At 32.1% G+C, this 12644-nt stretch overlaps 2 protein-coding genes and 2 non-coding genes across 5 annotated transcripts; all 4 read left to right on the top strand.

Annotated features, from left to right (window-relative positions):
* The first annotated feature begins 416 nt into the window (after window positions 1–416).
* TRNAK-CUU (transfer RNA lysine (anticodon CUU)) lies at window positions 417–489 on the top strand. Its single transcript has one exon. It is a non-coding gene; the product is annotated as a tRNA-Lys (tRNA).
* Window positions 490–1348: 859 nt separating this feature from the next.
* On the top strand, window positions 1349–3116 carry LOC139430818 (uncharacterized). 2 transcript variants are annotated; one of them, XM_071198143.1, is made up of 3 exons: window positions 1349–1560; window positions 1624–1933; window positions 1991–3116. In XM_071198143.1, exons 2-3 carry the CDS (start codon window positions 1641–1643, stop codon window positions 3033–3035), a joined length of 1338 nt encoding a protein of 445 aa, XP_071054244.1. In that variant the 5' UTR covers window positions 1349–1560; window positions 1624–1640; the 3' UTR covers window positions 3036–3116. The 2 variants fall into 2 exon arrangements, with proteins under 2 accessions (XP_071054244.1, XP_071054243.1); XM_071198142.1 differs by having other exon boundaries at window positions 1349–1933.
* A 728-nt stretch (window positions 3117–3844) lies between these two features.
* LOC111419917 (fatty-acid amide hydrolase 2-B-like) lies at window positions 3845–5858 on the top strand. Its single transcript, XM_023052806.2, has 3 exons — window positions 3845–4456; window positions 4691–5548; window positions 5603–5858. The coding sequence occupies exons 1-3, from the start codon at window positions 3845–3847 to the stop codon at window positions 5708–5710; spliced, it is 1578 nt and encodes a 525-aa protein (XP_022908574.2). The 3' UTR covers window positions 5711–5858.
* Window positions 5859–12571: 6713 nt separating this feature from the next.
* On the top strand, window positions 12572–12644 carry TRNAR-ACG (transfer RNA arginine (anticodon ACG)). The gene has a single exon. It is a non-coding gene; the product is annotated as a tRNA-Arg (tRNA).

The following is a 12644-nucleotide window of genomic DNA, read 5'->3' as shown; positions in this document are numbered from 1 at the left end:
TAAAGTTGGCAAAATTAACAGGGAGTTTTGTTTTATCATATTTTGAAATAGATATGTCACACTGACGTTTGAGTTTTCGTTATTCAAAAAGAAAAGGTGCATAAAAAATGTTGTGGGGTGTTTATTAGAAAAGGTATTTGGTTCTATTTAATTACTTTGTAGCACGTTTTTACAATAAATATGTACTTCGTTAAAAACGTATTAATCTAAAAATGTATTAGTATTTTAACCTCAACTATTTAGTTACTGAAAATGTTACAAAAAATAAGGTAAGATAATACCAATAGAAACCCTAAAAAATTTACATTGACAAGTATTATAGAAAAAAAACGAACTATAATTAAAATTTAATATTTCAATTATATTTTTATTTTTAAGAGATTACGATTTTCAATTGAGCCAAACTTGAAGTATCTGCCCGGCTAGCTCAGTCGGTAGAGCATGAGACTCTTAATCTCAGGGTCGTGGGTTCGAGCCCCACGTTGGGCGAATTATTTTTTTAAAATCTTTAAAGAAATAAATTATTTAAATTTATTGAATCAGTTTTATTAATTAAGTAACGGGCCACCCGGTACAACGGAGTTTTTAAAAATGCAAGAGCCAGTAAGGGAGTAACCATACTGATTAATAAAATCAAAAAAAAACTGTACGAGAGGATAATAACGGAAAACAAGTACATCTTTGGAGGTAGTGGTCTAGGACGAGTATATGACAAGGAAATTAATAGCTCCACATTGACTGGTGGAGCCATGTCACGAACAGAGAGCAAAAACATAATATCTTTGCTTGATCGGAAAAGAAATAGATCTGGTCCTCAACGATAACAACGTAACCAAAGCGTTGGAACAAAAATGGATCACGGCAGAGATGTGAGGTGGAAATATGAAGTCAACTACAAAAGTGCAAAAACATATCATTCCCTTCATTGATCAAAAACATTTCTAAAAAGTGAAAACAGCAATTATATAGCACCATCTTCATCTCTATGGTGCTGTATGTATGCGAAACGATTGGAGAACAGGTTACAGGCAGTGAAAGTGAACTTCTTGAGAAGAGCAGACGGAAAGACCAAAATACGACCACGTTCAACGAATGGGTAATGAAAAAATGTGAAAAAAACGATACATTCGAGTCCAAACGAAAGAAGATCCAGCAGAACTATTTGGGAGTCGGGTATTGGAAAGGCTATGTCCGTTAGGAACCAGGCATCAAGGCACTGTGAAGACTGCAAAGGCTGGGGAATTGGAATTCCGAAGACACGATGAGCTAAATGTATATATTGTGCGACCAGTTGGATTTGGCCGGCGGAAAATATGCGAACTATTATCGGAAATGTCTTACCCCTCACCTCCTTGACCATATTTGGCTGTAGTACAGTCAAATTACCAAATAAAACAATATGTATTTGATATATTTCTGACATTTCATTTCTTTGACAGCGTTGCTTGAGTTAGATTACGGTTTTGTGAGTTTATCGAATTTATTTTCTATTATCGTTCTATTTCGTTTATCTATTAACTGTTCTTTTCAGAGCAAAAGCCCTTCTCATCTGATTTTCAGGTCAGTAATGTTAATTTTAATAGGTGTCAGATATGTATGTATATAATTTATTTTCACAATTAGATACGTATATTACAAACATGTCCAAGAGAAAATCCGAGCAGAGCGAAGCGCTCACAATACTGCAGAATATTATCACATTTTGCGAGAATGAAAAGGCGGCAGGAAGATATACATTTTGTGTTGACCAGGTTATAAGTCGTGTGGCAGCAATGACAGGGAAATCCGAGAGAACAATTCGGCGAATTAAACTGACGCTTTGCAATAAGGAAAATGAGCCACCTCAGGCCGAAGCACAATCTTCATCGATGGATATTGTTAAAACTAGCTTCGTTAAAAGGTCACCTCGGATTTTGTTAGATGATACAGACAGGTAACTTTTTGTGGTAACTTGTGTGAGTATTTATTATATCATTGTTTTATGTTGTAGATGTGTACTTCGCAATAAAATTCATTCTTTATATACAGTTGATAAGACAGTCCCAACTCTAAATGTGTTACATGCCTTCATGGTAAATGAAACCCAATTCAAAGGTTCGAAAGAGACGTTACGGAACATTTTAATTGATATGGGATTTAAATATAAAAAGAGTGAGTCTAATAGAAAATATTTGATGGAGCGATATGATATTGTTGCGTGGAGAGCTCGTTATTTACGTTTCCTAAAAGCCAATGATGAACTTGGTGAAAATAAGAGACCTGCTGTATATTTGGATGAAAGCTACGTACATAAAAATTATACTGTTTCGAAATGTTGGCAAGGTCCTGATGAACATGGAGTTTTGAAAAAAGATGGAACTGGTCAACGATGGATAATTGCTCATTGTGGAGGCAGTATGGGTTTTATTAAGAACGGTTTCCTTTTATTTAAATCAAAAACAAAAAGTGGTGATTATCATGACGAAATGAATTTTGAGAACTTTTCAAAATGGTTCAAAACACAAGTGCTACCAAATTTACCGGATAATTCAATAATCGTTATGGACAATGCGCCTTACCATTCAGTACAAATACATAGGCCTCCTACTTCTTCATCAAAGAAAAATGATATAGTCTGTTGGCTACAATCGATGAACATACCATACCATCCACAAATGTTAAAATGCGAGCTACTAGAAATCGTTAGGAGGTACAAACCATCACCACAGTATGTAATTGATGAGTATGCAAAATCGAAGGGTCATACTGTATTACGCCTTCCTCCGTATCACTGTGACCTGAATCCAATAGAGCTAATTTGGAGTATGGTGAAGAGAAAAATAGCCTCTCGTAATATTGGATTAATAAATATGGAAAATCTAATTCACGAGGCAGTAAATCAAATAACTCCAGAATTATGGAGAGAAGAATGTAACCACGTAGAGAAAATTAGAAATGAATATATAACAAAAGATCAGCTATTCGACAATGAAGAGAGATTTATTATCAATTTAGGTGAATCGGACAGTGATATTTCATATAGTGATTCAGATTAGAATAGTTTTTAAAAAATGTATGTCTCTCATATATAAATTGTTACTTCTCAACAAACTTGAAATAGCACAAATATATTTTATGTTATAAAGTTATAATGTAATCAATAAATATGTAGAGTATAATATTGTTTTGTATATGTCGACATAAAATCAAATATTAATAGCTAAACAAAAAGTCTTTATTTTATAATCTAAAATGCAACACTCATAACCTTGCATTCACAATTGTCCACATTATAAATATAAATGTCAAACTTTTCAATTAAGCGTCACAACATTTTGGTTCTGAGTGTACCTTTCAAAACGATCGCGATGCTTGACCGTCCATATTGGGTTGGTCGTACTTTAACATGACGGCACATACATACATATATTATTTAACGATACTAAGGCTGTATACTGTGCAATTTGGTCTGAAACACTTCACGAAAGAACGGGTAATGAGATTACCAGTGCAGTATACAGAATTTTAAATAGAGCGGTAAAGGACTTTCCACTGTTAAAAGAGCTGATGTTGTCTAGCGATAGCTGCATCCCTCAAAATGTGTCCTAATAAAATTATAAATAAATTCTTTGATGTAGACATTTAATAAAGAACCCTATCATTTACGGTTTCTTAAAAGTCAATAACACATTTTTTATTTAAAAAAATACCTCATTACACTGTCTCATTTAAATTTCTTTCTCCCAAAGAACGAATTTAAAGTAAAGAAGACGTTAGTTACAGTTAAATCGTTTAATTTTGTATAGGTTGAAGCTTCTATAAAATTTTTGGAAAAAGAAAATTTATATACTTTACGTAAACAAGAATGCGCTTTATAATACATGTTTTTCTATGGTTATCTTCATTAATATTCGGATTTGTTTTATATCCCATAAAATGGATTGGATACTTTAAAAAATCAAAAAAATGCCCACCAATAAATGACGATTTATTATTAGTACCAGCATTAACGTTGGGCGAATTAATTCGTACGAAGCAAATATCTAGTAAACATGTCATTGAAACTTATATAAATCGAATAAAAGAAGTAAATCCAATATTAAACGCTATTGTACAAGAACGATTTGACGCTGCCTTAACAGACGCTATTAATGTCGACAAATTTTTAAGCGAAACTATGTTAAATGAAAATGAATTAAAATGTAATTACCCTCTTTTAGGGTTACCTATAACAATAAAAGAAACGGTTGGGTTAAAAGGTTTAAGTTTTAACGGTGGGGTTAAAACGAAACATTTAAAAATTGCTAAAAACGATAACGATGCAATTAAACAAATTAAAACAGCTGGTGGAATTCCTTTATTAGTTTCTAATACACCGGAATTGTGTTTAAATTGGGAAACATGTAATAAACAAACTGGTATTACAGTTAATCCTTATGATACAAGAAGAACTTGTGGTGGATCATCAGGAGGAGAAGTAAATAGAACATAATTTAAAAAATAAGCGTACTTTTGTATCCCTTTCTAAACCCAAATGTTTTTGGTTCTTGGTCTAATTTTGCTTCTAGTTTTAGTTACTATTCACCACCAGGTTTTTGCATACTTTATTGAAGCAAAACGAGAATTAACACTAGACCTAAAACCAGAAAGTCTTGAAAGACACACGGCAAAAGTAGAATGTTTCTAGTTCTAATGTTAGTTCAATTTTTAGGCTGTTCTTCTATCAACTGCATCATCCATATTGGGACTTGGTTCAGATCTTTGTGGTTCAATAAGATTACCGTCACATTTTTGCGGAATTTTCGGTCATAAACCAACCGGAAATTGTGTTTCAATAAACGAAACTATACCTTACACAAATAAACCAAACCCTCTATTTAACATCGCATTCACAGTTGGACCATTAACTCGTTATGCCTGCGATTTAAATTTGTTATTTGATGTTATTTTAAAGCCGGAAATGAAAGTTAATTTCCCGCAAATAGATGTTCCCGTAAAAACTATTACGATTTATTATATGGAATTTGATGGAAACGCTTGTATGACTCATGTGGTTCAAAATGAAATTGTTCGAACAATGAGAAGAGTTATTGAACAGTTTAAATTAAACGGGCATCAAACAGAAAAGGTTAAATTAAAGCGGATGTCTGATTCGATTGATTTGGCGTTTTTGCCTTTATTATCAATTTCGGGTGTACAAACCGTTTTTAATGATCAAAAGAGGAATTTATTTAAAGAAATAATTCTTACTTTTGTCGGTCGATCAAATGTTCAACCAACGACGATTTTATTTGCGTTGGTTTATAAAATAGCACAACGATTAATTACCAAAAGACGTCGTGAGAACATTATGAAAGAAATCGAAGCTTTTCGAAATGATATAAGCGATTTACTTGGATCAAACGGAGTTTTATTGTATCCTGTATTTCCTACGGTTGCACATTATCATTCGGAGATTTATTCGAAAACTTTGGATACCTCTTATTTAACGATTTTTAATACTTTGGGTGTTCCTGCTACTTCTTGTCCTGTTGGGGTCGACTCTAAAGGTTTACCTATTGGGTTACAAGTAAGTATTCGCAGAGAAAAAGAAATTGAAAATAAAAGAAATTGAAAATTGCAGGTGGTTGGAAATTTTAAAATGGATCGTTTATGCTTTAAAATTGCCGAAGAAATTGAAAGAGAATTTGGTGGATGGAGACAACCCCCATTTCAATCAACAAATAATTAAAATTAACGGAAAATATAGTAATATTAATAAGATGATTTAGAAGAATGCACATGTTAAAAATTAAAGCTTTTTAAACTTAATGAATCTATCTAATGATCTATGACTATTACACAACAATTCTTTCTGTTGTTTGAATAATACTTAAAAAATAATAGCTCAAGAAACAAGTGATAAATAAAATTGTATAAAATAATAAGTATAAAATTCACTTTGATTCCCGAACGATAAGAAAAATAAAGAGATACAATTATCTGAAATCCAGTTCTAATTCTATGCAATGCAACTCAACCCCAAACACCCAGATCGAACCCAAACCGGAACCCGAAACCTGAATCTGATCCCGAATCCGTATCAACAAACTCAACCCAAATCCCACCTTGTTTGTGTAGTGTAGTAATTAGTACGGGATTGTTTTCTGTCTTATATCTCTCCAAAAGTTATGGCGATCAGAACTAAGCGATTGTTTAGCACTAATATTAAAGGAAGTATACGCATCAGAAATTTTCTGTTTAGTCAAACTCCTCAGCTTTTATATTCCGCTGAATAGAAAGCACTATTCCCAGTAAACAAATTTGCGTTTCAGAAACATTTCTGATACATATTATTGAAACATGAAACGTTTCTTTGACATATTTCTGAAACATAGATGAAACGTGTCTGAAACTGCTAATGTCCGACCCTTTTTATGTTTTATTGAAACGTTTCTATTGAAACGTTTCTGCAACATACAGCTGACAATTGCGGTACACTACTAAAATGTTTCATTAATGGTTTTGAATTATTTCTGTAATGTTTTGTTTACGTTTACATTACATTAATAGTATGTATCATAAACATTTAAAAATAATTTCTGAAAGGTTTCGTTGACGTTTCAGGGATGTACATATGTATGTAAAGATATAATTTCGTTGACGTATAGCGTCTGCATCCTGGACAAGATGCTCATACATGCTTCCTCAAAAGATATGCATATGCTGAGGAAGCATTTCTGAGCATACCACCCAGGACGCAGACGGTGGACGCTGCAACAAAATCATACCTTAAGGTAGGAAAAATAATAATAGAAGTACGATACTTGTTACTTACCGCCTACTGTACCAAATTTCAGAATTATCAATCAATAATTTCTACTATTCTGTTTTCTCATTGATTAAGACATATAAAGTAAGTATAAGAGTAGGTATGCATTAAATATATTTAGTAAATATGTATACAAAATATATTAAAACGGTAACTAAAATAAAATTCTTATTTGTAAACAAATACATAAACATTCCAATAATTTATGTAGGTCATCGTAGGTCATTTAAATATAAAGTTAAATTTAGATCATATTAGTGGTATTTTTAATTATTTTTACTTCTGTTTATATATGAATAACCTACAGAATTTTTTTTCTCAAACGAAACTTTGTTTCAATTAAAACACATATATTTGTGATGTTTCGCCAGAGATCCCCAGCTTCTTCAGACTACAAGTAAAGAATACCTATAATGTATTATTTAATAATAATAATTATAATAATATAAAATTTTTTTTTTATCTTAGTTATTGGAGATATCACATGTTGTAAAATTCTTTTTGTAAAGAGAAACTATCAGTATTACAAAATAACTTACAAAAACAGTTACATGACAATTTATATGTCAGATAATACAATAAAACAAGTAATGTACCACAAACGATGTATACAGGGTGGGCAAATTTGGGTGTTATTATAGGCTATCTCGGAAACTATAAGAGATACGAAAAAAGTAGGTGCCATGTCCCGGTCTCTTTTTTCGAGACTAGTCCAATCCCGTAAACACCAAACCTCTATCTTCTTTTGTTTTTAAGTTATAGCCAAAAAATCAAATTTTTGTGATTTCAAAAAATGCTCATATTTCGTTTATTTTTGAAATTAGAGAAATGGGGTTGATGCGTTCTTAAGACACTTTTTTAAGTAGAATATACTGCCGTTGAAACATTTTAAAAATATTTGATGATTTTTGAGCTACAACACAAACTTGTATTTTTTTAAATACAAACTATAATAGATTATGGTCTTACTGAAAAGAGCATATTTTTAGCTTTCCAATGATGTATTGTACGCATGGTGTATTTGGGGAAAATAAGCGTTATTTTTTAATTCTAAAATATTAAAGATTAATATTCAAAATTTTAATTATAGTAGGCGAAGAAAACGTTAAATGCCACTTAGTTACTATAGTAACGTGAGTTTACTGATCATTTCATTCATGAATTTTTCGAAAGGAGTTTCCCGCTTAAAAATTTCTCATTATTTTTAAATACATAAAGCGAAAAATTAAAAAATGATACTTTGAAAATGATAGATAAAGCTCCATATCCCATATAAACATCGTTTCAATGGAAAGTCCGCTGCCCAATTTCAAAAGAAAAGGTTGCGAATATGAAAAAACTTCTAAATCTCATGGTTGGGCAAAACTGGGAAGATACTACCGAAGATTTCATTCATTGATACCCAACTGTTCTAACCTTACAACCAGTAAGTTTAGTAGAAGAAGATGACACAGTCTGTGAATGTTTAGTTCCTGAAGTTGTTGTTCATATTTAATTATTCATTAATGAATACGTTGCTTGTATTTTTAATAAACAAACTTTATCTACAAATCATTTTTTATTGGTGAACAAAGTCAGGGATAAGACACTGAGAAATTTAAATCAACTATTCAAAGTTTTTATTTGTTGGTACAAAACCAACTTAATCCTGCATAATGGTACAAGCTTAACTTTCTGTCATATTCGTGCAAAACGATATAGCAATTAGATAGTAATTACTTTCCGAACCCGCCTACTATAATCAAAATTTTGAACTTTAGCGCTTACTATTTTGGAATTGAAAATTAACGCTTATTTTCCGCAAATATACCATACATGCGATACATCATTGAAAAGCTAAAAATATGCTCTTTTCATTAACATCATAATCAAGTATAGTTTGTATTTAAAAAAATACAACTTTGTGTTGTATCTCAAAAATCATCAAATATTTTTAAAATTTTTCAACGGCAGTATATTCTACTTAAAAAAGTGTCTTAAGAACGTATCAACCCCATTTCTCTAATTTCAAAAATAAACGAAATATGAGCATTTTTTGAAATCACGAAAATTTGACTTTTTGGCTATAACTTAAAAACAAAAGAAGATAGAGGTTTGGTGTTTGCGGGATTGGGTTAGTCCCGAAAAAAGAGACCGGGACATGGCACCTACTTTTTTCGTATCTCTTATAGTTTCTGAGATAGCCTATAATAACACCCAAATTTGCCCACCCTGTACAGTCTTGGAATTGTTTATTTTTCTTGATAAAATAGTATATTAAAAAACAAGTTTCGTAAGACACGCTTGAAATGCACGAATTCAAGTTGAAAAACGAGTAGCGAAGCCACGAGTTTTTTAATGAATGAGTGCTTTAAGTCTTATGAAACGTGTTTTTTATGCTATTTTTTGTAATTCGCGTTTTTATACTTTTTTTTAACAAAAATAAAGTAAATTTTGGCAATGTAGGGAAATAGGTATGTAGCAGTTGGTAACACCGGAACACTTGAAAATAGAAACTTTGAATTGACAATTAGAAACTGTCAAAACACCAAATACATTCGCCTGAAAAAAATGTTTGATGTACACCTCCCAAAATAAGAGAAATTGCTCAGAGTCAATGTCCTCATCATTGTGGACTTTGTATTCGATGCTAAGAACGTGTTTAAACATCCATAGACAAAAATTGTCACATTGACAACTAGAAAAATTAATGACCCAATGTCACCAACGTGAACTGGTTCCATAAAATGTTACTAAAATCTCATTACAGCATCGGATGCTGTAAGGAGTCTCATTACAGCACCCGTTTGAGTGCTGTTATAGCTTTCATTACCGTCGCGAATTACAAAAAGAATTTTACAACATGTGGTCTCACTTATAACAATAAGACTTTTACAAAATAAATAGGTCTTCTTTACTTGTAGTCTGAAGAAGCTGGGGATCTCTTTCATCATCTTTTTATGATTGTTCAAGACTAAGAAATTTAACTAAAATTTAAATAACCACTGTTTTTGTCGTTGTCACCTGACAGTTGAAAAAGTCGGTTTGGGCACGTTTGTGCATGTTCATTTGCCGCTGTGTCGGCTTGGCGACAACATTATCAAGAGTAACAATCGCCGTCGCAGCGAATACATCGCGTTGGTTAAGGAATAACTTTGTGTCAATATAATATTCTTCGGTTAAATTCAATCACAAGATTTAAGTCACCATTTTAAACAAGAATGTTTTTAGATAAATTCAAAAATAACTAAATCTAGTGGTGATATATAAAGAAACTTGCCTGCGCCATTCTAAACCAATATTCGAGCCACAGAACAGATATATAGAAAACGATTCGAAGGAACTGAGAACAGAATTGAACAGCACAAAACACACAATAGAACAAGTCGTGACAAGACGCTGATGAGTCACCGAGTCCTGGAACATGCGCATACGTTCACAGGCGCTGATGAAGATATTCAGACATGTTTCAGACACATTTGTAGAGAAATGTTTCAAATGAAACGTTTCTGCTACATATTTTAATGATATTTCATAAATATTCCTACTGAGATGTATTTGATACATATCTTTAGATACGTTTCGTAACAATCGTTTCTGTCACGTACCCTGTTTTTCCGTTAGAAGCCGCGGTTTCGTATGAAGAAAAAGTGGTTTCAAAGCGCGGCTTATAAAGAAATGCGGCTTATAAAAGGTTGCGGCTTGTAGATATGTACAAAATGTACCTAAGTATTTATTAGAATTATATTTACATTATATTTATCCATTTAAAATGTCATTCATTTTAAAAATGTTTTTTTGATCGGTTTTCTTTGACGGCTAGAATTTAAATATCAAAATATAGCAAATAGTTGCAAAACATTTCAAAAATAGTACTTTTTTATTTTTAATAAAAGTTTATTTACGTAGATATCTAAGTAATTAAAAAAACCCAAATATATTTTAATGAAACAATATGATATATTCTACATTAAAACAAAAGATATATTCTATGAGAAATAAAACAAATTATGTACCTACTACTATATGTAGGTAGATAACTATTCTATGAGATCATAAAATCCATGTCTTCTTCATGACCTGGTCTATCCGAATCGAAGCCTGACAAAAGGCAGTCATACAATAAATGATCGTCCTCATGATTAATTTCGTTGCTTTCTTCCTGATCGTTTACTTCCACTTCATTTATAGGTTCATCTTCTTGTAGTTGCTCATTTGGAATTATTTCTTCATTGTAGAATTTTATTTTAGTCTCCCTAAATCCGTTTTTAATGACGTCGTCAGAAATATTTTGCCATGCTGTGTCAATCCAATTAACGATTTCTTCATAAGACACTCGCTTTATCGGTTTTCCTGTTTCTTTATAAGCATTATAAGAATTGATCATAAATTTCTCCCACAATTCTCTTAGTTTTGCTTTAAAAAATTTATTAACTGAAATATCCAACGGCTGTAACAGTTTCGTTAATCCTCCAGGTATAACTACAGGTATTATTTGATTTTTTTTAAATTTATTTTTTACAGCATCGGTGCGATGTCCAGGTACGGAGTCCAATATTAATAGGCCATTATCCTTTTTAAAAAATGATCCAGGCTGTTTATTCCAAATTTCATTTAGCCATAGCTCCATTTCATTCGAAGACATCCATCCCTTTTCATTAGCCGAAATAATAACACTTTTTGGAAAATTTCCTTTTGGGCGTGTTTTTCTTTTAAATACTACATATGGTGGCAGTTTCTTGCCACTAGCAAGAACACTTAAAGCCACTGTGAAATTAGATTTTTCATGTCCAGTAGTTACAATTTTTATGTCATCACTGCCTTTTTTCGCAAAAGTAAATTTTGATGGTAAGTCAAAACTTCATCCATATTCCCAATGTTAGGTAAGTCCATGTTTGTTTTGTTTTCGGTTACGAAATGTTGAAATTGTATTAAATTTTCCTCCCAATTTGCATGCAAATGTTGTCCCACCGATGTTGCAACTCTTCTTACAAAATCATTTCTTTTCATGAAATTATATACCCATTTTGGAGATCCTTTAAATTAATTTCTAACTCCTCGGCTACTAATGTTGCTTGTCGCAGAACTTGTTTACCAGTAACTTGTATTCCATCCTTTCTTTTTTCAGTTATCCAATTTTTTAATTGAATTTCTATTTGTGGCCAACGTGTTACTGCTCAACACATCAGAATGTGTGCGGCTTATAATCGAGAGCGGCTTGTATTTGAGTGCGGCTTATATTTGTGTGCGGCTTAGTAGGGATAAAATGTAGAAAAAATGAAAAATGTATAACATTTAATAAGCCGCGGCTTATATTGAATGCGGCTTCTAGCGGAAAAACAGGGTATATGAAACGTACTTGTAAAATGTTTCATTTAATTCACTGTACGTTAAAATTGAAATGTTTCACAGATGTTTCTTGTTTACTGGGTTGCTTCTCGTCCACTTCTTCCTATAATACTTTTTCACCTTTAATAGCCGTTTAATTTTGGGGTTGGGTTGAGGGTATGAGGATCTACGACGCGATTAGGAACAAATAAATCCAAAATCTCAATTTTGTATAGAAAGCTCGCAAAGCATCATCTGCATTCACCTGCTAAATTTAGAAAAGACCAATCCTTATAAAGTAGTTCATCATACAAGCTAGGAAAGTTGGCATATATGGGATTGTATTTAGAGTACAAGAGGAGGAATAAGGAATTAAGCATAAGAGAAATTTTAAAGGTTCCCACTTATCACTTTCGCTATAAAATATTGTTAATTACAATGTTGTAAAAGTATTTAGAAATAATATACGTCACAGGTCCTGTGGCGCAACGGATAACGCGTCTGACTACGGATCAGAAGATTCCAGGTTCGAATCCTGGCAGGATCG

The sequence above is a fragment of the Onthophagus taurus genome, chromosome 7 (genome assembly GCF_036711975.1).
Source record: "Onthophagus taurus isolate NC chromosome 7, IU_Otau_3.0, whole genome shotgun sequence".
Taxonomy (NCBI): Eukaryota; Metazoa; Arthropoda; class Insecta; order Coleoptera; family Scarabaeidae; genus Onthophagus; species Onthophagus taurus.
The sequence above is the reverse complement of the archived record's forward strand: the minus strand, read 5'-3'. Positions and strand labels throughout refer to the sequence as shown.

Bases quoted from the DNA above. Each gene is read 5' to 3' on its own strand.
- LOC139430818 (XM_071198142.1), top strand. From the start codon at position 1,593: ATGTATGTATATAATTTATTTTCACAATTAGATACGTATATTACAAAC. The intron at 1,934-1,990 runs GTAACTTTTTGT...TTTATGTTGTAG, and splicing joins TTGTTAGATGATACAGACAG to ATGTGTACTTCGCAATAAAA.
- LOC111419917 (XM_023052806.2), top strand. From the start codon at position 3,845: ATGCGCTTTATAATACATGTTTTTCTATGGTTATCTTCATTAATATTC. The intron at 4,457-4,690 runs GTAAATAGAACA...TTCAATTTTTAG, and splicing joins GTGGATCATCAGGAGGAGAA to GCTGTTCTTCTATCAACTGC. The intron at 5,549-5,602 runs GTAAGTATTCGC...TGAAAATTGCAG, and splicing joins GTTTACCTATTGGGTTACAA to GTGGTTGGAAATTTTAAAAT.